Genomic DNA, 24,499 nt, shown 5'->3' with positions numbered 1-24,499 from the left:
GAGCGCACTGTGAGGAGGTGGTATAATGATTTATGACTCCATCGGGTTCGTGTCACTGCCACCGCATCGCCGTCGCGCGCAGCGATGATGACGGTGAAATTGCATGTGCACCAGAGTGAGGAAACTTAATTTTAGCGATGCTGGTGGAGCTTCGCGACGCACGGCGACGGATGGGAAAAGTTTTCCGATGTACCGAAAGAGAGTAAGAACGGGAAATAGCGTTAAAAACGCGATACCCAAGGTTAAGCGATAATGATCCGAGAGACTAGGTACCATACTTTCAGACGGCACCCTTAGGTATGGTTAATGAATCGAGACTAATTAACGATGCTTTGAATGACTTCAGATTCGTTGTAAGCTTTAATGAAAACCTCAACCTTGGCGTAGGCGCTAATGATTCAAAACTCAATACAAGTTGATCCTGTGGCTCAACCTACCACTCCTTGCTTCTCCTCTTCACGATTTGGGCGATACTCGATAGAGCCGCACTTCAGCCAAGCTCGTATTTACGCATCATCTGCACGGGATTGTTTGGAGTAATGTCCCCACCACATGTGGCAAACACCTGCACAAACGGGACATTCGGGGGAACCCGCATGACCACAACGGAGTAGATTCACTAGATCCTCTATAGGCTGGGAGGAAATTTTTTTTTTTATTCTTAATCACTTAACCTAATTTACAGCTCTATTGTCCACTTGGGCACTACGTGAGCGATAACAATTGACAGCTGCACTTAGACTTTGTACAGCGCCTAGATGTACTCTATTCTATTCTTCTATATTGAACTGGTTGCCTGTGTGCTTCTTTCACTGTTCTACTCTGTTAATGGTAGAATGAAGAGCACGGGGATGTGGATGGGTGGCTGTTGTTCCTTTTCCAGTCCGATTGGGGGTCCATTATGAGTTGCAGTTCGCCGATGTCCAGGTATCCGGGTCCGTTTGAGCCGTAGGCTCAGAAGAGGGTCAATGTCAGCTACTCTCGGGGGAAGAGCAACTGACGAAAAATTGCAAGTGTTGCAAGTGCCGGGGCTGGGAATCAAACCCATGATCATCCACATATGAAGCGAACGTGTGACCAACTACGCCACGGGCCCCGGCTAGGAGGAAATTTTGTGCACAATTAACTCAGGACTTTAATGAGGAAACTCAGTTCGCGAGAATAGGTCTTGCTCCAGGGCATTTGGTATGGGGACAAAGGGGCTCCCAGGAAGTTCTTAGATAACCCACTGAAAGGTGTTCCAAGGATCTTCAGAGGCATTTCAAGAGGTGGTTTCAGGGGATTTCAGGCGCTAGTTAAGCGCGTTTCGACAGGCTTCGTAGGTGTTTTAATGGGTTCACGGGGATTTCAGGGGAGTTTCAATAGTATTAGGGGTTTTAGAGACGTTTCAAGAGACTTCAATGGTGATTCCAGGAGAGGAGATCTCAGGAGCTTTTAAACAAAGGTTCGAGAGGTTTTAGGGGCGCTTGATAGCATTTCAGGGACACTTCAAGAGGTTTTCGGGTGCGTTTCAGAGAGTTTCTGGAACCTGTTAAAGGCGTTCCAAGGAGTTTCAGAAGCATTTCAAATTGATTACGGGGATTGCAAGGGCGTTTCATTGTACCTATGGACGTTTCAGAAGCGTTTCAAGGCGTTTTCAGTGTCGTGTGAGGAGAACTTCAATATATACGACGAACGTCGTCCTGAAGAGTTGAGGGTGTTTCAAGGGATTTCAGGGGTATTTGATTACGGGGATTGCTTGGGTATTTCAATAAGACTAAGAAGTTTTCAGAGGCGTTTCGAGGCATTTCATGAGTATTTGAAGGGTTTTAAAGGTGTTTATGGAGGAGTCTCATTAGTTTAAGGGCATTCAGAGGCATTTCGAAGGGATTACGGAGATTTCAGGAGCGTTTCAATAGTAGGAATCCCCCTGAAACTCCGTGAGACTCCCTGAAACCTCCTGAGACCCCTTGCAACGCTCTTGAGACCTGCAGGAGCCCCATGACTCCCACTGAAACACTTCAGAGACCTCCAGGTGCCCTTGAAATTTCGTGAATCCTTCTGAATCGCACCTGAGCCGAGTAACTGGACACTGCCCGAGCAGGTATCACTTAAAAAATATTCGCCAGATTCAGAGTGATATCTGTCGTTTCTGTAATACGGAACGTGAAACCTCGGAACATCTGCTTGCAGCTGTGGTGCTTTATACACGCGCAGACAATTCTTAAATAGTGGTTGCTTGCAACCCAGTGAGATCTGGTCTGCAGAACTTGGGAAGGTCTTGGAGTTTATGAATTCCATTGCACCTGGCTGGCAGACGACTTGCGTGGCAGAAGCTGATTACTTGACACATAGTGGCTTAATTTCCCCAAAAGGGGAGGAAAAAAAAAACGCCCCTAAGCTCTTTTGGGACTCCCTGAAATGCCCTTGAAATCATTGAGGGCCCCTGAAAACCTCCTAAAATGCTCTGTAACGACCCTGACACCTCCATGTACCCCCTCAAACCCCCTTGGACGGTCCGACACGCGTTTGAGAACCCCTGGATCGCCCTGAGATCCTCTGAAACGCTCTGGTGACCCCCGTGAATCCCTTGGAGACCTTACAAGACCCCCTGAAACCTCATGAGGCCACATGAGACGTCATAGGGACTGAAAGTACTCCACAAGACCGCCTGAAGCGCCCTGCGATCTATCGCTACCCCCTGAAACCCACTGGAACGCCACTGAGATCTCAAGATACCCCCTGGACATCCTCTTGAACACCCGCGAAATGCATCTGACACCCCCTAAAACGGCCCTGAGATCTCTTGAAGTGCCCTAAAAGCCCCCTGGAAACCTCCTGAGACCCCCTAAAATGCCACTGAGACCCCATAAGATCAAGGATGTTTTCGATTACTTTGCAATCATTTGACTCATTTGTCTATAACTCAGTTCAGAAGCATAATATTTAAATGTGATGTTCGGCAAACTTGTATATTAGTGTTTTTCCTTTAGTTATCACCAAGGACGCAATATTCTAACTCTAATATTTACGGCGTAAAACTGTTAGTACCACCGAATTTTTGGATCGTTTAGTATGAGTAGGTGGTACTAGCGCTTTCACAGCGTATACATAAGAGTTAGAATATGACGTCCTTGGTGATAATTATACACTCATCTACAAGTTTGCCGAACACCACATTTTAATATTATGCTACTGAACTGAGTTATGGACAAATGAGTCAACCGGTTGCCAAGTGATCGAAAACATTCTTGCATAAGATCCCTTGAAGCACCCTAGAGGTCACTTGGAACTACCCTACTGCGACCCCCTGAAACCCACTGAAACGCCAGTGAGACATTCCGGTACTTTTTGTGCACCTTCTTAGACTCCCCTGAAACGTATCTGAGACCCCTACAACAACATTTCTGACATCTCTTGAAGCGCCCTAGAGGCCCCCTGGAAAGCTACTGAAACCCCCTTAAACTCCCCTGAGGCTTCCCGATACCCCGCCGAAAGCCCTATAAACCCCCCTAAATCACTACCTGAGGCCCTCTGAAGCCTCCAGGTACCCCATGAGATTCGCTGAAACGCTCGTATCCTCCAAGGATCCCAAAGGACCTAGGATCCCCTAAAGACCCCTGAAACCCTTTTGAAGCGCCTCTCCGGCCCCGAGAACCCCTTAAACGCCTCTGAGACCATTTGAACGCCACTGCAACCCCATTGAAATGTGTCTCGCGAGATCTCCTGAAACCTTTTGGGACCCCCTGAAGCATCCCTGAGACCTGTAATCCACTTGGGCCCCTTAAAACTCCCCTGAGGTTCCCTAAAACGCCTCTGAAACGCTTCTAAGATGAAGCACCCTAGAGATGCCCTTTAACCCTCCTGAAATCCACTGAGATCCCATGAAACACCCTGAACCTCCCGGTACTCCCTGGAACCATCCTGATGCCTCCTGCGAAAAACGCCCCTAACATCTCCTGAAACACCCCTAAGAACCCTAGAATTCCGCTTAGACTCTCTGAGACCTATCGAAGCGCTCCTGAGGCTCCCTGGAACCCCCTTAACCCCTGTACAATGTCTCTGAAGCTTCCTCGAGAACCTATGTAGCTCCTGAGACCCCCTGAGACGCCTCTGAGACCATCTGGAACGCCTCTGACATGTCCCAGTACCCTCTGAAACCCCTTGGGACGCCCTGAGATCTCTTGGTAACTAAAACTCTTTGGGATCAACAGATACGCCCCTACAACCTCCCTTTCTGAAAAAAAAAAATATAAAATTCTCTAGGATATCCAACAGAATATATCTGTGCGATGAGAAAACGAATGTCGGAATACATAGTTATCAGCATTTAACTGATTGTCTGCTAAATTGTTGATTTTTATCATCCCCTGCTGCCACATAATCCTAGCAGACTCAGCTTCTCAAATGGAAGCCACATTTTGCTCTATGCTCTCGTTATAAATCTATTTCCCAAATCCCAACACAATTATTCCAGTTGGTTGTAAAATTAGTTAAAATAGCACCACTAACGCCAGTTTAGAGCAACAAGCTTTTAATAGTGACAACCTCGGCCTCCCAAGCACTGAGTCACGTCCGCCCCTGCCCGCTCGCTCACGTCCTTATCCAGATGATTGTCCCCGGGAGGAACATTTCCGAGGGTATTTCTTGTGTTTTTGCTCCTATCTCTCATACGACTACCACGGACGACGGAGGAGACTGCTCAGATAAATATAGACACCAGATTCCGGGACTCCGAGACGAAAAGGATGTGTCTGTTTGCGCTGTCGCCAGTTGGAGTCGTAAGATGGAGGGAAATATGATCCAGTAATTAAAATTTCCCTTCTTGTTGAAAATTCTTCCCCAGTGGAGTCCCAGACTCAGTAAAACGCTTAGTGGAATCGTTGTGGGAGAGGAAAGGGAAGCTAATATTTACCAAGCCCGGAAAGTTTACTTTCGAGTGCGGGTACCAGAGGCGGAAGCGGTCGGGTAAGCTTGTAAAGAAAGACGACGGGGACAATAAGAAACTTGAAGGATGCTGCTCCGAGTCCGACAACTACGTTGCGTTGGGCACAATGAAAAGGGGGGAGGTGAAAAGTTTTCATTAATGCTTGCTCGAGTCACGTGAGTGAGGGCGAGAAAGTGGGAGTGTGAAAGTGGGAAGTAGAAAAAAGGTTCCATCCCTTTTCAAGGTACCCTCGATCCTCGAAAGCTTGTAGGAAATTTTCGTATGTTTTATTCGCCGGCTGTCGTTTTGAGTCGCTCACTTGATAAGTTTTGTGTGACCAAATTGCTCTGTTTAACTAGTGCTTATAGCCAAGGGAAGTGTAAAACTTCACAAGTCAACAGCAATTGAGAATGATGTCTTGCTTTGTACTTTTTGTGACAATTCGAAGTCGTTACGTAGTTCACACACTTAACTTTCGGGGCTCAAATTCCTGAATTCTTGGGATTCAAGAGATAAAAAAAAAGATTTCTACTTACTGTCTTGCGTTCATCAGGAACTTACTTACTTACGTTCATCAGGAAATTATTGTAAAAAATTCTTCAGAAGTTTCTTCGTTATTTCAACAGTTACAGTTTACAAGATGATAAATACCAAACTCAGGTATGGAAAACCAAATACCTACAACCTGAATGAGGTATTAATAAGCCCTGCATCAGAGGTAAAATACCTAAAATAATAACAGACGTATATTCTGTGCATAACACGCCTCAGGTATGGCAATAAGGTACACCGGGGCAAGATGAAACGCGCAGTTTTGAAACAGATTTCAATACAATTTGGAAATTTATCCTTCGTTAAAAGATTGTTTGAATCGAAAACTATGTTTTATGGCAATCCAATTGTTTGTCATTATCTGAAAATATCATTTTAATCCGCTGTTTCATCTTGCCCCACCCGTTTCAACTTGCCCCGGTGGACCTTACGTACATAAATAATGATCGCCGATTAAATAGCGATTTTTCCATAATTGAATAATATTTCAAGCAGTCCTCAACACCAAACCAATAACTTATCAATTCCAACAAAATACCAATATAAGTTATTTTCAATACCTGAGTAACCGAGCAATACCTTGTCTTGGTATGATACCTAAGTTTGATATGCTGCATTTATGTGTAAGTTATTCGTTTCTGCTCGGAAAGCTTTGTTTCAGTTGAGACGTTACGCTAAGAAAAGAAGATGAAGACAGAATCCATGAAACGTCCACGAATATTCTAGATTTTTCTTTTTTTTAGCGTCTGTATTAACGAGATTTTTAACCCTAGACCCCATCTCGGGACCCACGCTTTATTTCCCTTCCGAAGGAAGAACCCACATATTGTGAGTATGTCGGGAGTGAGATTCGATCCCAGGTCCTCGGCGTGATAGTCAAGTGTTCTAACCACCACACCAGGTCCGCTTCACACTAGATTTTTCCTATTGCAATGTACAAGCTCCAAAGAGGGTGAAAGTTAACGAGCGGAACTAGCAATACCCACAAAAGAATTTCTTTCAGAACAAAAAGGCGTACTGTTTCACTTATGAACTCTTTATTCGTCACTGTCTAACGATTCTACCTCCAGCTCGATTTCAAACGGTTCAACCTTAACGTCCAACGGGATTCCATCCATAGGATCAGTAGGATAGATTTCGTTTCTCATCTCACGTATCCAGATGCCCACCTGCTTCAGCCGCTTGGCGATGGCCTCCGCTCGTACCTTGTTCTTGTCCTTGTGATCGAAAAATTTCCTAGCCGAAACTAGCGCCGCCAGGTGGTGGTTTATTTCAGAGACAAGCATTCTTTTTTCAACGGGATCCATTTCTTTGGGGGAGGAGCACGCAGCTTCGCTGGGTTCCGACACGAAATGCATTTGATTCATGCCCTCTAACTCTTTCTGGTGCTTGAAGAAAATTTGCACGACCTCCTCGTTAGTGAGCTCTCGAGGAGTGATTTGAGCTTTCAGCGCTTCCACTGTAACGCTTGCCAAACCAATAGAGTGAAGGATTGCAACTGTGTCTTGAAGAATTGCGTCATTGGAAAAGTCTTCGTGCGGTGTATCGAGCAAATAGGACCAGCCATTTGTGATCGCTCTTTTGTCAAGGTTCGCGATGGTGGATTTTAGAACTTCCGTTGTTTCCTCGAAAGAGAATTCACTCCAAGCATCCTGAAATGTTTCTCCAAATTGAACGGCTTGCTTCATTTTCAAGCTCAGCTGTTTCAAATAGACTGCGTTGAAATGAACTAGAATGCCTTGAGCGGTAGGTAAACAGGTGGGGTTGCATCCTGGAGGAATCGTGGCGACATCAAATGAATAATGCTCCAAATCGGTTGGATGATTCTGGTCATTGGCTAGCAATACAATTGCTCGGTCAGGATGGTTAGACTTTTTGAGGTAGCTTTCAGCCTTTGGTACAAATATTTTGTAAAACCAGTCACGAACATCTTGACTTGTGATTGATTCCGGTATGTCGCATTTTACGAACACTGAATCAGCAGTTGATTCCTTGGAGGCTTTGGGGCCGTAAAGTTTAGGTAGGGTGACAAAGTTCCCGGAAGCGTCACAACAGAACAACACCGTTGCTTTTTCTTCACTTTCGACACCAGGAAGACACTTCCAGTGGAAGGAGCTGGTCTCTACAGTGAATATCTGGCCAAGAGAGATGTGCCCTTCTTGGATCGCACTCTGCATGGTAGTTTTGAACTCAATTTCGGTCGGTGGAGGACGATCTTCGTATGGCCTCAGTTCGAAGAGATCATATTTCTTTTTGAACCTCTCGAACCATCCAGTACTAGCCGCGAACCCTATATGTTCGTACACTTCGTGTTTGCCGAGGAGGTCGTAGAGTTGCAACGCCTTGGATTTGATTTTGTGGTGCCACACGGGTAGCCGTTTGGCGCGGAGATCATCCAACCATGTGGTAAGACAGGCTTCCATCTTGGACATTTGCAGATTTCGGTTTCGTTTGGAGCCCAATGCCACCTTTGACGTCATTGACTGTGCCGCCAAACGAATTGTGGCTTCCTGTTTACGCATGTGTCGAATTGTTGATTCGTTGACATTGTAATCGCGAGCAATCTTCGTAGCGCTCTGGCCTTGGCCCAAACGGTCCAGAATTTTCATTTTCTCCGCCAACGAGAAGGACCGGCGCTGGCGCATCTTGAATCGCTGAGGATCCTGGAAAAAGCCGTTAAATTCGTAATAATAATTTACATCGGAAAAACGATTCGATCATGAGACGTTTGGATTTTTTTTCTTCTGGTAGGGCAATTATGTAGTACAATTATGGGCTTCACGGTAATATTCTTCGAAAATCAAACTATGTGGACACTAAACTCTTGGATATCCTAAATAGACATATTCAGTAAAAAAGATATCCAATGTTAATTTTTCAGAACCACCAAAAAGTATGTATACGCATTAGCATAATTCCTGTAGGTAAACTTATTTAAGCTCAATTTTGCCAAATTCTTAGAATACTTCTAAAAGGACTTATGCGTTTGCGTTGATTTGATGTTACAAATCCACTGTTATGTAATATGTATTTAACCGTAATATTGCCAGCAAAAACACCCGTAGAATGCCGGTGGGGTACTCGACTACCCACGAAACTGAAATGTCAGGACCGATCACCTTCTTCTTCTTCTTCTTCTTCTTTTCTATGGCTCTACGTTCCCACTGAAACTTGGCCAGTCTCTCTTCAACTTAGTGTTCTTTGAGCATTTCCACAGTTATTAATTGAAGGGCTTTCTTTGCCAGCCATTGCATGAATTTGTATATTGTGAGGCAAGTACAATGATACACTATGCCCAGGGAGTCGAGAAAATGTTTCCGACCGGAACGGGAATCGATCCCGCCGTCTCCGGATTGGCAATCCATAGCCTTAACCACTAGGCTAACTGGAGGTCCGATCACCGTGGGTGCCGGAAAATCCGAATTTTCGGGCCCATGATTTTATACCGCACAATGCTCGGGATTTTCGGCAGGTTAGTAGCAATACCGGAATCTAGTATCCTAAAATTGTTTCAGTATATATTATCTAACCAGACTGGGATTATGAATCGTGTTGAGACTTTGAAGCTGCGCTCTGGCTTCCCGTGGGACTTTCGAGTGCCAGAGAAGGACTCCAAGCTCAACTATGCACTATGGTCCTCCGAAAAGTAGGGGGTTGGTGTCAGGCCCTACGAGCCAGCCGTAAAAAAATCATTGTAACGGAAAATCAGCAACGCAATGATACGAACCGAGACCAACGGCAACGACCCCAGAAAACAAAAAGGACTTACGATTGGAAACTCGGTACGTGGAACTGCCGATCTCTCAACTTCATTGGGAGCACCCGCATACTCGCCGATCTACTGAAGGACCGCGGGTTCGGCATCGTGGCGCTATATACCAGAGTTGCGGCAACACACGTGAGCTGGGAACAGCAGTGATGGGCGACATGCAGAGGCACGTGATCAGTTGGTGGCCGATCGACGAAAGAATGTGCAGGTTGAGGATCAAGGGCCGATTCTTCAACTTCAGCATAATAAACGTGCACAGCCTACAATCCAGAAGCACTGATGATGACAAGGACGCATTTTACGCGCAGCTCGAACGCGAGTACGATCGCTGCCCAAGCCACGACGTCAAGATCATCATAGGAGATTAAAACGCTCAGGTAGGCCAGGAGGAGGAATTCAGACCGACGATTGGTAAGTTCAGCGCCCACCAGCAGACGAACGAAAACGGCCTATGACTCATTGATTTCGCTGCCTTCAAAAATATGTCACCTTTTTCCAGCACAGCCTCCCTTAACATTACACCTGGAGATCACTACAGCAGACGAAATCTCAAATCAACCACTGTCTGATTGACGGACGGCACTTCTCCGGCATTATCGACGTCAGGACCTATCGTGGCGCCAACATCGACTCCGACCACTATCTGGTGATGGACAAATTGCGCCCAAAACTCTCCGTCATCAACAATGTACGGTACCGGCGACCGCCACGGTACAACCTAGAGCGACTGAAACAAGCGGATGTCGCCTCAGCATATGCGCAGAATCTCATGGCCACGTAGACGAGAGCGACCTTGATGAGGCCCCTCTAGAGGACTGCTGGAGTACAGTGAAAGCAGCCATCAACGACGCAGCCGAGAGCACCATCGGATACGTGGAACGGAATCGACGGAACGAATGGTTCGACGAAGAGTGCAAAACGGTTATGGAGAAGAAGAACGCAGCGAGTGCGGTAATGCTGCGGCAAGGGACCCGACAGAACGTGGAACATTACAAACAGAAACGGAAACAGGAGACCCGCCTCTTTCGGGAGACAGGGCGCCGCCTGGAAGAAGTGGAGTGCGAAGAATTGGAACTGTTGTGCCGTTCCCAAGAAACACGGAGGTTCTATCAGAAGCTCAACGCATCCCGCAACGGCTTCGTGCCGCGAGCCGAAATATGCAGGGATAAAGACGGGAACGGAAGTGAGGTGATCGATAGCTGGATCAGCACCTGAATGGCTTGGAGAACGTAGGCACGGGAGACCACGGCAAAGGAGGAAACGGCGACGTCAGTGTAGCGGAGGACGGAAATGAACCAAATCCCACGCTGAGGGAAGTTAAGGATGCCATTCACCAGCTCGAAACCAACAAAGCAGCTGATAAGGATGGTATCGCAGCTGAACTCATTAAGATGGGCCTAGAAAAGTTGACCGCCTGTCTGCACCAGTTAGTAGTCAAGACTGGGAAACCGAACAGCAACCGGAGGAGTGGAAGGAAGGGGTAATCTGCCCCATTCACAAGAAAGATGACCATTTGGAGTGTGAGATCTTCAGGGCGATCACTATTCTGAATGCTGCCTACAAAGTGCTATCCCAGATCATCCCCGTCGTCAGTCACCTAAAACTAACGAGTTCGTGGGAAGTTATCAAGCCGGCTTCATCGACGGCCGGTCGATAACAGACCAGATCTTCACCGTACGGCAAATCCTCCAGAAATGCCGTGAATACCAGGTTCCAACGTCCCATCTGTTCATCGACTTCAAAGTGGCATACGACAGTATCGACCGCGCAGAGCTATGGAAAATTATGGACGAAAACGGCTTTCCTGGGAAGCTGACTAGACCGATTAAAGCAACGATGGACGGTCTGCAAAACTGCGTAAGGGTTTCAGTTGAACTGTCCAGTTCATTCGAATCTCGCCGGGGGACTGCGGCAAGGTGATTGACTCTCATGTCTACTCTTCAACATTGCTCTGGAATGTGTGATGCGACGAGCCGGGCTCAACAGCCAGGGAACAGTTTTCACTAAATCCGGTCAGTTTGTGTGCTTTGCGGACGACATGGACATTATCGCCAGAACATTTGCAACGGTGGTAGAGCTGTACACCCGCCTGTAACGCGAAGCAGCAAAGGTCGGACTGGTGGTGAATGCCTCAGAAACAAAGTACATGCTGGTAGGCGGAACCGAACACGACCGAATCCGTCTGGGTAGTAATATTACGATAAACGGGGATACTTTAGAGGTGGTGGAGGAATTCGTCTACCTCGGATCCTTATACTGACGGCTGACAACAACGTGAGTCATGAAATTCGGAGGCGCATCATCAGTGGAAGTCGGGCCTACTACGGGCTCCAGAAGAAACTGTGGTCGAAAAAGTTTCACCCACGCACCAAATGAACCATGTACAAAACGCTAATAAGACCAGGCCCGGATTTAAGGGGGGCAAGTGCCCCGGGCCCCTCGATTAGTGGTGGCCCCCAAGAATCCCGAAGCATTATAATATATTTCAACCAAACCATATAAATGCATTAAAGTAGGCGTTCATATTTTATACATGTCCTATATCAGTCATAATTGGATTCCTTAAGGGTTTCTAGACTCCATATTTCTAGTCATTTATATATGTATCTTTTCACTTGAGAATAAATCCAAATAAAAAATATATAACTTTTGTGTACAGTATTCAATGTTTACATAACACGATGTTTTCTCTTAACTTTGGTGTACTCAATTTTCTTTAAAAATATTTTGAAAATTCTTTTCCAATAGAAACATCTCTTCGTGGCTTCAAATTGCTGGACAAAAGTGTTTCTAAATAGAGTTCGTGAAATTTAAATTCTGAAAACAACTGCTAAAAAAAAAGACTTTTGGAGATATTTGGAAATTAGAAACAGAAACTTAGCCTCCAAAAACATCTCGAAACAGCGGTTTAACATATCTATATTTTGAGTTTTACCAACATTTTTGAGATATATTGTTACCGTTGCCTTCAAGAGTCCTATCTTTGCTCAATTTGAATATTGAAATATGTAGTATCTAATGGTGTCAAATGTTGAAAAGCGATATACTTCAAAAGTTGTAATTATTTGAATTACTTTATCTTGACGTACACGAGTACTTTTGAATTACCGTGTTTGAATGGATTTATATTAACGTGTTCCTAGATGAGGGCTAACTTGTCCGAAATGTTTCAAAACGTCAAGCATGTGTAAACACGTGCTTGATGTGAGATGAGAACTCGGTTTAGTGAACGTTGTTGTGACGGACGGACGTCCATGTTGGTTTGTGTTGAAATTAGTAAAAAAAATCGGCTGATGGCGGATCAGCCAAAAAGGAGAGCTCGGATACCACAAAATACTCATAGAATTATAGAAACCCAAGTAAAGTTATTCTATGTTCCATTATTTCAGGTTTAGAACTGAAAGCAAAGATTTAAAACTTGCATAAATGTTATGAATTTGGATGAAATTTCAAAATACATGTACTTACTGAACAAAATGCCATTTACACAATAAAACTGAAGGTTCCAGCAGCATCTTGGAAGTTGAACCATAAATCAAAATGAATGTTCGAATCGTTTGCCATCTGTCGGAAATTTTGGGGATGGCACTGCAAAACGTACACTTTTTATAGATATCAGAAGCCATTTTCAGAAGACATATTCGGCCTGAACATTTCAATGAAACAAATGTACTGTATAAAAAATAATAACAAATGAATATTTTTCAAATATAAATTTTTTTTAAATAAACAAACAGTTGTATGATATGAGGTTTTTTGAATCCGCAAAAAAACAGTAAAAATTTCAAAAATTAGAAAATTTGGTTTTGGGGGCCCATTTGAAAGGGTTTGCCCCGGGCCCCCTGAAGTCTAAATCCGGCACTAAATAAGTCCGGTGGTCCGCTATGGACACGAGACATGGACAATGCTCGAGGAGGACCTGCAATCGGTTAATTTCCCATACTAATTTAATTCACCACTTGAAATCTTTCAATTCACCACTGACTGTGGCAATATAATGTTTGGTGGCGTTAGTGTTTTCATCATGTATTGGTTTGCAACCTTACTCAAGTGAAGATTCAAATCCTTACACAACTTTCTGAATAAAATATACTTTAGCCTGGATGTCTGTTCTCTGTTACTATACAAAGAAAATCCCTTTGGCATAACAAATTTTTTTCCCAGAATAGTTTACCAGAAAAATCAACTAAATAGTAGATAAAATCACTCAGTTTCACTAGAGCCACCAAAATAATATTCCATTCAAAGTAACTAAAATAAAAGAATCACTTGGGCGTCAATCTTGGTTTAAATTTACAATACTAGAAAACTTTATTTGTTATACATTCATTTTTCATAATAACCCCATCTCGACATGCCGTAATCAATTGTTTTGGTTATCATTTCATGTAAGGGAACGTTAAAAAAATTACGTATAACATTTGGGGGAGGGGGGGGGGGTCTAGAAAAGTGTGACAGTACGTGTATTGGGTATGGGGAAATTGCGTGACAGAGGGGGGAGGGGGGGTCTAGAAATCCCGAAAAACGATGGACGTAATTTTTGAATCTTCCCTAAGGAATAAATAAAAAATCAGAAGGCGTTGTTCAAACGAAACAAAATAAATGGAAGAGAGCCAGTCAGATATACACGAAAAATCCAAACTACCTAATATTTGGGTCTATTTTACGCAAATTTGAGTATATCGAATAAACTCATTACCCAAAATTAGGTTGTCTTCCTTCTCTGGCTCACCAATTTTGTCAAAAACAAACAGAGATGCATCTACCCAAAGGGGGTCCTTGACCCCAATAAGCAAAATTTGGGTAAATGTCGGTTTACTCAAAATTGAGTTGAATGAGGGAGGTCTTAGGTTGAATTTACCTACTCTTGAGTATATTTTTTAGCTGGGGGTAAAGGCAATCCACCTAGCGTGAGTTTAATAGATCTACTCAAATTTTGGCTTATTGGGCCGAATTATAGAATTGCGTCAAAAGAACTCAATTTTGAGTAGTTTGGCGGTTCCGTATAGGGCTCTGCACGAAGTTCTCTCCCTCTCTTTCGCTTTTATTGAGATTTTGTAAACAAGGCCAGGAAATGTCAAAATCCCATACGAAATCAAAACAGTACAGTGCCCTATTAGTCTCTGCTGCTGTGAGATTTTGACTTTTACTGCGAGCACTGTGTTCAAAATTCCCGTTAGAGTGAGCAGCACAGCACCAAAACAGAGCACGCAGTAAAAGTCAAAGAACAAAAGAATTTTGCCAGCATACACAGGCTAATGACCGTGTTTGCACTGCAAAAAAAACATCTTGACATACACTTTTGTTTACTTAATAAAATACGCCCAACTGGCAGCCCTGCACGCGCACGGGTAGCCGCCGGAGAAAAACATCACCATGAAGTCCCATTTCAATCCGAGAAGCAAAAGCTTCCTTTACAGTACTAATTACCATCGACATTCAATTACTTACCACCGGGACTTCCATCATCTCCATTCTGTGGCCGTTGATTTCCGCGTGCCGTTGAAGAAAATCACACTAATTTATTTGCCTATTTTCACACTGCACAGACTTTGTCATACACCGACTGCGAACCGCGTTCATCGCATCTATCGATCGTCTGTGTCGTTCAAGTAGAGCTGTACTCGACTTCGACTCGCCCGGCCGTAGAGAAACGAAACGAAAAAGTACCACCAACAACCAACCGTTCGTATAGCACGGGGTTTGTAGTGGTGTAGCCTTTGGGCGGGTTCTGTGTTCTACGAAATCTCGTCATACACGCGCGTTGTGTGAGTATGCGTCGGAGCGTGCTATGAGAGACGAAGCCCCTCTGACAAAGCACGCGGGTTTCGTGAGAGAGAGAGAGAGAAGGTGCACACAGGAAGACTGAACGAGCAGCTGGGGCGCATGTGACCGTTTCGCTCCGAACCGGCAAACGAGCGGGAAGAGTTGCAAGTTTTATTTTCATTTGACAGTCTGGGACACGCGTGTTCGTTTTTCGTTGTCGCGCGCTTCCTAGTTTATGCTTCTAATTTAATTAATGCCGCACTAGTGCTGTTTTCACTGCGTACTACAAAATGCTGAAATGGATGAAATGTGTACTACTAGGGCTTAGTTTATAATACTCCTAATATGGATGATGTAGCGACTAGTGAGAAACGCCATTAGCACATTTGATTGAAAAAGCTAGGTCGAAATGTTTATTCCCTGATGAGGAATACGCCCCGTGCTCTTCGTTCTGCTAGGTTCAGTAGGATGCTGCTGATGCTTAATTATACAGCTTACACGACAGCACCGGTAATGCTGTGTGGACCTGAGCTGCTGCCTGCAGTGGAATCCATCCAAAATGATGATTACTTACTGCGGCGACCTGGTGGAAGTTGTTCGCTGCGTTGCTAGCTGGTGAGCCTGGTAGAACATATCTGTAACAACGTTGGAAGGGGACCTTTCGATGACACCGCACCGACCGGTGAGAGCCGGTGGAAATGAAAGGATAATGAAACATATGTTAAACCGAAACCGTTACAGTGCGGTATTAGCTCTGGGTGCATTCATGTTGCCTAACTACGTGCGTCGGACGGGTATAATACTGGGAATTATTATTCGCATCTAATGAAGTTGTTTATATAATATGTGTTACGAGGCAAAATGATTGCGATAATTATGGGTTTTACAAAAGTTTTTCCGAGGTTGGGAAACTAAATTGTTTATTGGAAGCGGTCTTGAATAGCTTTATTATTCTATGATAAATATGGAAGTTTTTCTGCTTTCAGTCACGGAAAAGCGTTGATTAGTTTATATCGAGCCCTGAGGAAGATCCCAATCCAAGGATCGAAACGTTGGCAATGCTGTGAAATTATCAACATTTTTTTTCCATAACGAAAAGCTCCCATAGTTATCAAAAATTTTAGTCGAATGATTCCAAAATCTCTGATAAACTCCTCACAAATTTAAGCACCTTATTTATTTTGGCTTATTATTTGTTTTTTTTTTTGCTACTGGTAGGTGAATTTTACTACAAACAATGAACAACTGTGCCGTTTCTGATCGTAATGTCGTCACTTAACAACATAACTTTCTGTGTTTTTACCACGTTCTATACTCAATCTGTTCTGTGCAGTTGATATCAATTAAAACTGTAAAATACTGTCAGAGTAGCGTACCGATAAAAATATCGAACAAGCATGTGGTGCATGGGCCAACAACGTACGTACAATTTTCGCTATCACTTATGCTCCGTTGAAATGGGAGTATCAATGTTAAATCTTCCATATCGACGATTGTGGATGGGCAGCAAATTAAGAACCGTAACTTAACGTAACGGCCATTGGAAATGTCACCAGTGTTACGTCTATTTGTCTGTGACATGAATTTTTGCTTAGTTACCCGTCTATAAAAATGAGAACGATTTCGTTATGATGTGGCAGAGCTATGCAAAACAAAGTGTTTTAAGCTGTTTTGATGTATTTTTTTTAACTTTTTTGAATTAGAATTTGTAGGGACAGGAAGAAGAAGAATATCATAATCTGTTGCGCTCGAAAAAACCGTTTGAAAATCTTGCTGTTATTTCAAATTACAATGTCCATGACCATCAACTTCACGCCAACTTACGGTGGGCAAAATTATCCATTGATTGGCTAGCCAGCCGTAGCGAGCGATGACATTTCCGGTAGCAGCAGGTATTACAATTTTGCGATGTGTGCTGTGCGAGACAGTTAATACAGGTTGAGTCGAAGTGTGGAGCAAAAGGGTTTGTATCCATATGATTTAATGTGAACACTAAAACGTTATCATGTAAAATTATGGCTAGAAAAACTGCAGAATATTCAAAATGCGAGAGAAAGTTGGAACTTCGGAACTTTGTTGATGTTACTTGTAAAAGTTAAAAAATAGGGCTCTGTAAACTAGATGATTAAAATTTGAAGTTGCACAAAGTGGTCAAAAAATGAAACAACATAGAAAAGAAAAAAAATCTCACAAATAAAATATTAAATTTCCAAACACAATGATAGTTACTGTTTCGATAAGAAAAGATATTTCTCAATTGGTTAAAGTAATTTATTACTTTATTACGGTCCATTACGGTCCTTCTCAATGCAAACATTTTTGTTTCAAATTTTTCAACAACACAAATAGCAACAAACATGAAGCAAACGAATGTGTTAGATACTGTTTACTGCATTTGTTTCTATGGTATGACAAGCTATAACATCTGAAGGATCGAATGTGTTACTTGGCGGGTCGGAAGAACCACGCCTAGCGAGCGAGACTCTTAGGGTCGGCACGTTTCGCTGGTCAAGAACCCAAGTAAAACACTATTTTGCTTTTCACTATTTCTTTAATTTTTTTCAAACTTACTGTGTGTGTGGAGTGTCGGTGTGTAGTGTGGAACGTTGCGGCCGACCGGAAGTGGAGCACTGGGGTGGTTTCCTGCGGGTATCCTGGGCGTTCGGTGACCAACGGGCTTGGACGGGATGACGGGGTGCGCGGCACAACCTTCGCGCTTGATCTGACCACCGGGGTGGCGTGGTGGCTGATGTCCAGGGGTCTCAACGGGGAATGCCGAGGACTTCGGGCGTTCACGGGGCTTTCTGGGCGTCGGAGGGTCCTCAACGCCAGACGGAACTTCGGGCTGTCCGGGAGGGCCACTAACCGAACGGAAGGGCGTTGTTCGGGCCTCCTAGATGGCGGACGGGATGCCTCACAGGCGGTCACGGACCACGGGTGGCCACTACCAGGCTGAATAGGCCTATAATAATGGGTCCTATGGAAAGTAGGGTTATAGGCGAGGTTTTACCAGAACTACTGGGCGCATCGTTGACGGAATCACCAAATAATTCTTTATTGGTTCATACCTGATTCACTATTCACTTGGATCGAATGAAATAGAACTTTCCGATTAACTCACTAACTTGGATACTCCCAACGGTTATTTTAACTGAAATTGACTTTTGGCTCTAAAGCGAACTATTTGCCTCAAGAGGTCAGAGCGGAAAGACTTTGCTCTTCGCTTGGTTCGACCCAGTAGCCTGTCCCTCTTGCCTTTTCCCCATTCCCCTTTGAATTTCCCTTTTTGACGTGGATGTGTCATGGCAGCTCTTCCCCTTTTTGGCTCATTTTGTGTATGTGTTGTGTTAGGACTGTTCAGTGTAGGGTGATTGTGTGTTAACAAATTTTGTTCTGCTTTATTCATTATCCTTTTATAACATTTACTAACATACAATATAATTTACTAACAAAAAAACACATAATAGAATATCAATTTACTAACAATTTACTCTAACTATATCAACAAATACTAACAAATTTATTCTTAAGAACTAATAAACATAGTTAGCGTTTCTCAACGGTAACACCACCTCCCATCTCCCTCTAAAATTAATTGTATAATTTATTATCAATTAATTTTTATAAAGTTTACATAACAAAATATCATATCAGGTTTGAGTTGCAACTTTCATGCATTCGATTTTCCCAAAAACAGACATTGTCGCGTGTATTCACCAGATAGTTCATTCCCTACATGCTCGGAATGCTATCTTTACCGCTTCTAATACCCGATTCTGTTACTTGGCCTTTTCATCTTCCAAATTACCCAAAACAGTGAAGTTTTGTGAAAGATTACCAACACAATCTTTGTTCGTGTGAAACATCATGATGCAAATCTACCGAATGGATACTATTTATTGTTGTTTTGATTTTAATGTGCATTTTTGGATGGATTTCTTAGGACTTGGTATTACGGAGCCGTTATTTGGAGTCATAGTGCAGACTTAACGCGTTAAAAAAAATCTGCAAACTGCGGAGAAGAATTTGGTCACTACTAGTCATAATTCATTGGACAGTTCTATTCTTCGCACACAAGCTACAATTCCTCATAACAACAGACTATTGACGAGATGATTTTCTACTTTTATCAGACAGAGATGGACCTACAACAAAAAACATGTACCTACATTCATCTACATCAACTTCACACTCGCTCTAACAATTTTAGCTCTTCACATATACAATACGATCATGATCTTGAACAATACTTTCGACCAACGTGGACATGGTGAGGACGGCCGAAATTCTACGCTGCTGGATTTAGTGGTTTTGTGTAAGGAAAATACCGTAATCCCAACCTAACTAGTGGAGAAGATGGTGCTAATTACTCGGGAATACCAGGCTTAATATCTGCGGCAGAAAATATGCCCAAATTCTTGCCATTTTCGTCGGTGAGCTCATATGAGCTAGTGCCTCTTCGCGAAACAATGATGGCGGGCACGTATGCGGGACCAAGTTTACAATTGTAATCGTCTCCCGCAGAAGACTGGGTGAAATTTCTTTTGTATACCCGCTGACCAACCTGATACACAGGTGCAGGTTTCTGGTAGCGAAGGTTATACGCTCTTGAACTGCGATCGTGAGCCTTTTCTAAGTGTTTACGAACGAGATTATAAACAGTGTCATTGACTCGCAATCGTTGTGCATCTCGGGCCGAATCAGAAAGCACAGACGTATCTGCATCTCTCCTATGCTCTTCGCCAATAGTGACGATTTCGTGGCCAAATATAACGCGATATGGGGTGAAATTAGTGGACGAATGGAAAGTGTTGTTTATGGTGTGCTCAATTTCGGATATTCTTGTATCCCATTGGCGCTGATCGGATTTTACATAAGTGCGAATGCATGCATTTATGCTCCTGTTTAGTCGCTCAACAGGGTTTGCCTGTGAGTGATGACGTGAGTTGGCCCAATGTTTCACTCCATATTTGCTCAAAAAGTTTTTGAAGTCGTGGCTTAGAAAACTTGTGGCATTATCAGTGATGATAATTTCGGGAACAGAATAACGCCTAAACCATTGTTCCTCGAGAATTTTTATGATCAGTTCCGTCGAAATTTTCTTGACGGGAACTAACACTGTCCATTTGGAAAATAGATCAAGGAGTACCAATAGGTGCATGTTTCCAGCTTTCGATCGGGGTAAAGACTGAATAAAGTCAACTGCTACGATTTGAAAGGGCTTTGTCGCTAACCGTGGATTCCCCATCGATGGATGCTGTGACACGGAACTGGGTTTGCATTCCTTGCATACCTGGCATTTCCCTACATACTTTTTGGCCGACTCGGCCAGTTTTGGCCAAAAATATCTAGTCCTGAGGCGCTCAAGTAACTTTTCATAGCCGATGTGAAGTGACTCATCATGCTCGAGCTGAAGCACTCGCTCTCTATCGCTTTCAGGGATGCAGAGCTTCCATTCATGGCGATAGTCGAGCACTTCAGTTTTGTTGGGAACCAGTTTGAACAGTTTTTGGTTCTCGATATTAAAGTCTAGATGATCGTCAGGTGAAGTCTCTACCTGCTTGTATAAGTTGGCATACCATGCGTCTCCATCGGAAAGGACCTCGGTTATTTCTACGGAGCGGGAAAGCGCGTCTGGGATGACGTTGTCCTTTCCGCGTCTATGCCGTATCTCCATATCGTAACCCTGCAATTCAATGCTCCATCTACTCAATCTGGAGGACGTACGCCACTTACCCTTCATGATGTGAGTGAGGGCAGATGCATCCGTGACAACGGTAAAATGGGTCCCTTCTATGTACGGGCGGAATTTTTCAATGGCGCTTAAGACCGCCAACCCTTCTTTTTCTGAAGCTGCGTAAGCTTTTTGAGCAGGTGACAGTTTTTGAGAAAAGTATGCAATTATTTTCTCACCGTCTTCATGCTGCTGTGTCAGGATTGCAGCGATAGCGCTATCGCTAGCATCCGATTGGATTTGGAAGGGGAGGGTAAAATTAGGGTTTGCTAATACGGGAGAGGCGATCAAACTTTCCTTCAGCTGTAAGAAAGCTTGTTCTGCTCTCGGGTTCCAGGTCAGAGATTTCGGTTTTTTCTTTAAGAGATCGGTGAGAGGCGCAGACAACTCACTGAACCCAGAAATAAACCGTCTATAATAATTAGTCATCCCGAGAAACCTGCGCAATGACTTGAGAGATGCCGGCCTCTCGTAATTTACAATGGCCTCTATTCGATCGGGGTTTGGCTTCAGGCCCTCGGGGGAGAGAATGTATCCCAGATAGGGTAATTCTCTCACACAAAATCGCGATTTGTCGAGGTTGATTGACAGATTTGCTGCCTTCAATCGACGAGCTACTTCGGTAAGGGTTTGGATGTGTGCTTCAAATGTGTCGTTTACCACGACAATGTCGTCGAGGTAGACGAACACATTCGGCTCCAGTTCACCATACCCCAGGACGTCATCCATTAGCCGAGCCAGTGTCGCTGGACTATTGACTAGACCAAATGGGAGCCTGGTGAACTGAAACAATCCTCTCCCTAACACCGAGAAGGCAGTATATTTGCGGGAATCTGGGTGCAATGGTATTTGTAAGAAAGCTTTGGTTAAGTCGATGGTAGTCAAATACTTGCTTGCCCCCAATCTGCTCAATATTCTGTCTTGGTGTGGGAGAGGATAAGCGTCGCGTTTTGTCCTCTCATTAAGGCGTCTCGCATCTAAACACAACCGTACTTCCCCAGTTGGTTTTATAACTGGAACGGTGCTCTGTGACCATTCACTTTTGCTCGGCTCAATGACCTGCTGTTGTAGCATTTTATCGAGCTCTAGATTGATGCGCTTTTGCATTTCAGGTGACGTTGGATATGGGTTAATTCTGATTGGAGCCGACTTTTGGAATTCATCCTTGAGCTCAATCTTGTGAGTTGCAAGTGGAGTTACATCCAAAATTTGCCCCTCAACTGCAATTTTGAATTTGAGTTTTACTTTCTCTAACTGGGCCTTTTGTGTCTCGCTTAAACTTCCCTCGTCCTTCTCACTTTCCTGCCATTCCAACTCATCAATCCTTAAATTTTCCTCCAACTCCTTTTCCCTTCTTCGAGACTCTCGACTCAGGACAATTGGCTGAATCTGGAAGGCTCGCCAAAAGTCATTGAAACCTAGAATTAATCTACGCTTAAGTTTGGGCGCCACGAGAGTCTTGACAATTCGATTTTCGTTATTAAACGTGATTGGGAGATACACGAACCCCTCAACGTCGACTTTAGACCCAGATGCAGTTTCTACATGCACATCTGATGGAAATATTTTCAGCTTTAATAGTTTAATTAGCTTTTTACACCCTGCTCCTAACACCGAGCAGTGAGCACCACTGTCTAACAAGCCAACAATTTCTCTACCTAGCACACTCACTTTTACAAACGGTCGCGTGTCTCCATCGACCCGAACGAAAAGCTCGTTCACGGTGGACACGGGAGAGTAATCATTCTCAGAGACCGTCTCAAAACCGCTCATCGAAAGTTCTTCTGAGGTCTGACAATTTTGTGAAGGGTTTTGGCGACTTCCTTCAGCTTGCCTCCTCAAGCTGAATCCGCCTCGTTTTTTTGGCACACAGGGCAAGCTGGGGTCATAACATCTCCGAATCCGCAAATTCTGCAGAATTTGCCTTTCGGTTTGGGACAATCTGCATAATGATGTCCACTGGTCCTACAATTGTAGCAAACTCCAATCGGTGGCCGTCGATATTTCTCAGCCATCTGTATCAACGTGCCCTTCGAGGAGCCTTCAACTGGGTCGACTGGCTTCTCTCCCGACTTCTCCCCTAATTTTTTTGTCTCTGTTAATATTTTGGTTTTCTCTGTTGAATCATTTTTAGGTTTGCTTCGGGTAAAAACTCGCGATGCCGCATTCGGATTTTGAGAGTTACCTTTGGACTTCGACGACTCTGATGCTGTAACTTCGTGGAGCTGAGCGCTTCTACCACGAGCTGAATTTTCGTGAGGTCTATGGAACATGGTCCAGTTATTCTCGTCAATGATCCGTCCATACTTCTTCAGTTTGGACAGCGACCTGACTCCGGCACCAGTCATGGCGTTCTTATATTCAAAACGGAGATTACGCCAGATGATGTTAAATTTCCTGCGCTCAGAAATCGACCGAGTCATCGAGTGAAAAATCTTCATAATATCATGAAAAAAATCAGTAAATTTTTCCCCTCTTGCTTGTCGTCTTTCGGTAGCTTGTACTTCAAGCTGGAAATCTAAATCGGGGGGCAAAAACTCCCGTTTGAGTTCCCTTTTCAACTCATGCCAATTCCGAAACTCTCTGTTTTCTACTCCCTCAATAAACCAGTCTTTCGCGCGACCTGTGAAAAGGTGAATTGCGCTCCTATAAAGTTCCTTCTCAGAGATGTCCTCAGAAATACATCTCATATTCACCTCTTTCAAAAACTCTGTTAGCTTTCTACCCTGATCTTTTCCATCATATTTTAATCTCCACTCCGCAACAGGTATTCTCTTCATATCCAAATTTCTCCTACTTCCCCTCCTCCCCCTTCTCTTTTTATCCTCACTGCTCGAATCTGAACTACTTCCTGAATCTGAACTGTAATACTCGGAGCTTTCTGTAACCGATGTCGTACTCGAAGTAGTCGAGAAGCTCGGCTTACGATGTTGTCTTTTCTTCTCTCGCTTGGATGACTTCTTTCCTTTTTTCCCTGATTTGCTCTGCTTTTTCGACTTACGAGCGACCCTCTCTCTACTTTCCTCGGAACTATCCCGTTTGTAATTCGCGCTGTGACTATCGGAATCGTGATAATCACCTACCTTCCTCTCCACCTTTCTACCATCTCCTATATCAGTTTTCGTTTCTTCTGGCTCTAAGCATTTCACCGATTTTTTCTCTACCGGCTCTGGTTCCTTTTTGATACGGTCATTCAGACTAATCAAAACCTTTTCTAATCTCTTTTTCTTTTCCATCGTATCTCGCGCTTCCTTCATCTTTCGTTCCTCTTCCGCAATATGTTTCTCTCGCATCTGCCTTTGCTGTTCGGTAGTCTGTTGCACGAACGTTTTGAAAACCGCGATAAGCTCTAACGGATTTTCCTTTTTACCTTCCTCGTATTCCGAAAGAACTTTTAAAATTTCTTCCGACCTCTTTACTGACTCATTCATCTCTTTCTTTTTTGATTCTAGCAACTGGTGTGCTGCTCCTGCCTGCTCTAACTCTTCTTCTACCTCTTTTGCTGATACCGCTGTCTCATTCAGAACCTCTATTTCGCTTCTAACCTCTTCTAACACGTTATTCAAATCAGATTCCAGTCTTTCGGAATCTTCTGAATGAGTACCAGTATCAGTAATTTCCGGGAAAAATCGCTTGAATAGGTCCGCGGCTTGACGACCTATTTTTCCAATTTCGTTTCTGAAATTTTTCGCGCCTGCGGCTTTAGACAAAATATAATTCCGGACTCGATAATGAACTAATCGCGTTTTTAGTTTTTGACGTTGTCTGGCAT

General features: G+C 43.8%; 2 protein-coding genes across 6 annotated transcripts in view; both read right to left on the bottom strand.

The window, feature by feature from the left end:
- LOC109425028 (fasciclin-1) overlaps positions 1 to 24,499 on the bottom strand; it is a 622,197-nt gene that overhangs the window by 327,184 nt on the left and 270,514 nt on the right. The gene's annotated exons all lie outside the window — the stretch shown is intronic.
- LOC109421891 (jerky protein homolog-like) lies at positions 6,479 to 15,809 on the bottom strand. Its single transcript, XM_029861825.2, has 2 exons — positions 14,679 to 15,809; positions 6,479 to 8,121 (listed from the first exon to the last, which is right to left on the bottom strand). Exons 1-2 carry the CDS (start codon positions 14,700 to 14,702, stop codon positions 6,496 to 6,498), a joined length of 1,650 nt encoding a protein of 549 aa, XP_029717685.2. The 5' UTR covers positions 14,703 to 15,809; the 3' UTR covers positions 6,479 to 6,495.

Source organism: Aedes albopictus, chromosome 1 (assembly GCF_035046485.1).
Source record: "Aedes albopictus strain Foshan chromosome 1, AalbF5, whole genome shotgun sequence".
Classification (NCBI taxonomy): domain Eukaryota; kingdom Metazoa; phylum Arthropoda; class Insecta; order Diptera; family Culicidae; genus Aedes; species Aedes albopictus.
This window is presented reverse-complemented; position numbering and strand designations above follow the sequence as displayed.

Bases quoted from the DNA above. Each gene is read 5' to 3' on its own strand.
- LOC109421891 (XM_029861825.2), bottom strand. From the start codon at position 14,702: ATGGAGATGATGGAAGTCCCGGTG. The intron at 8,122-14,678 runs GTAAGTAATTGA...GGCTTTTTCCAG, and splicing joins AGATGATGGAAGTCCCGGTG to GATCCTCAGCGATTCAAGAT.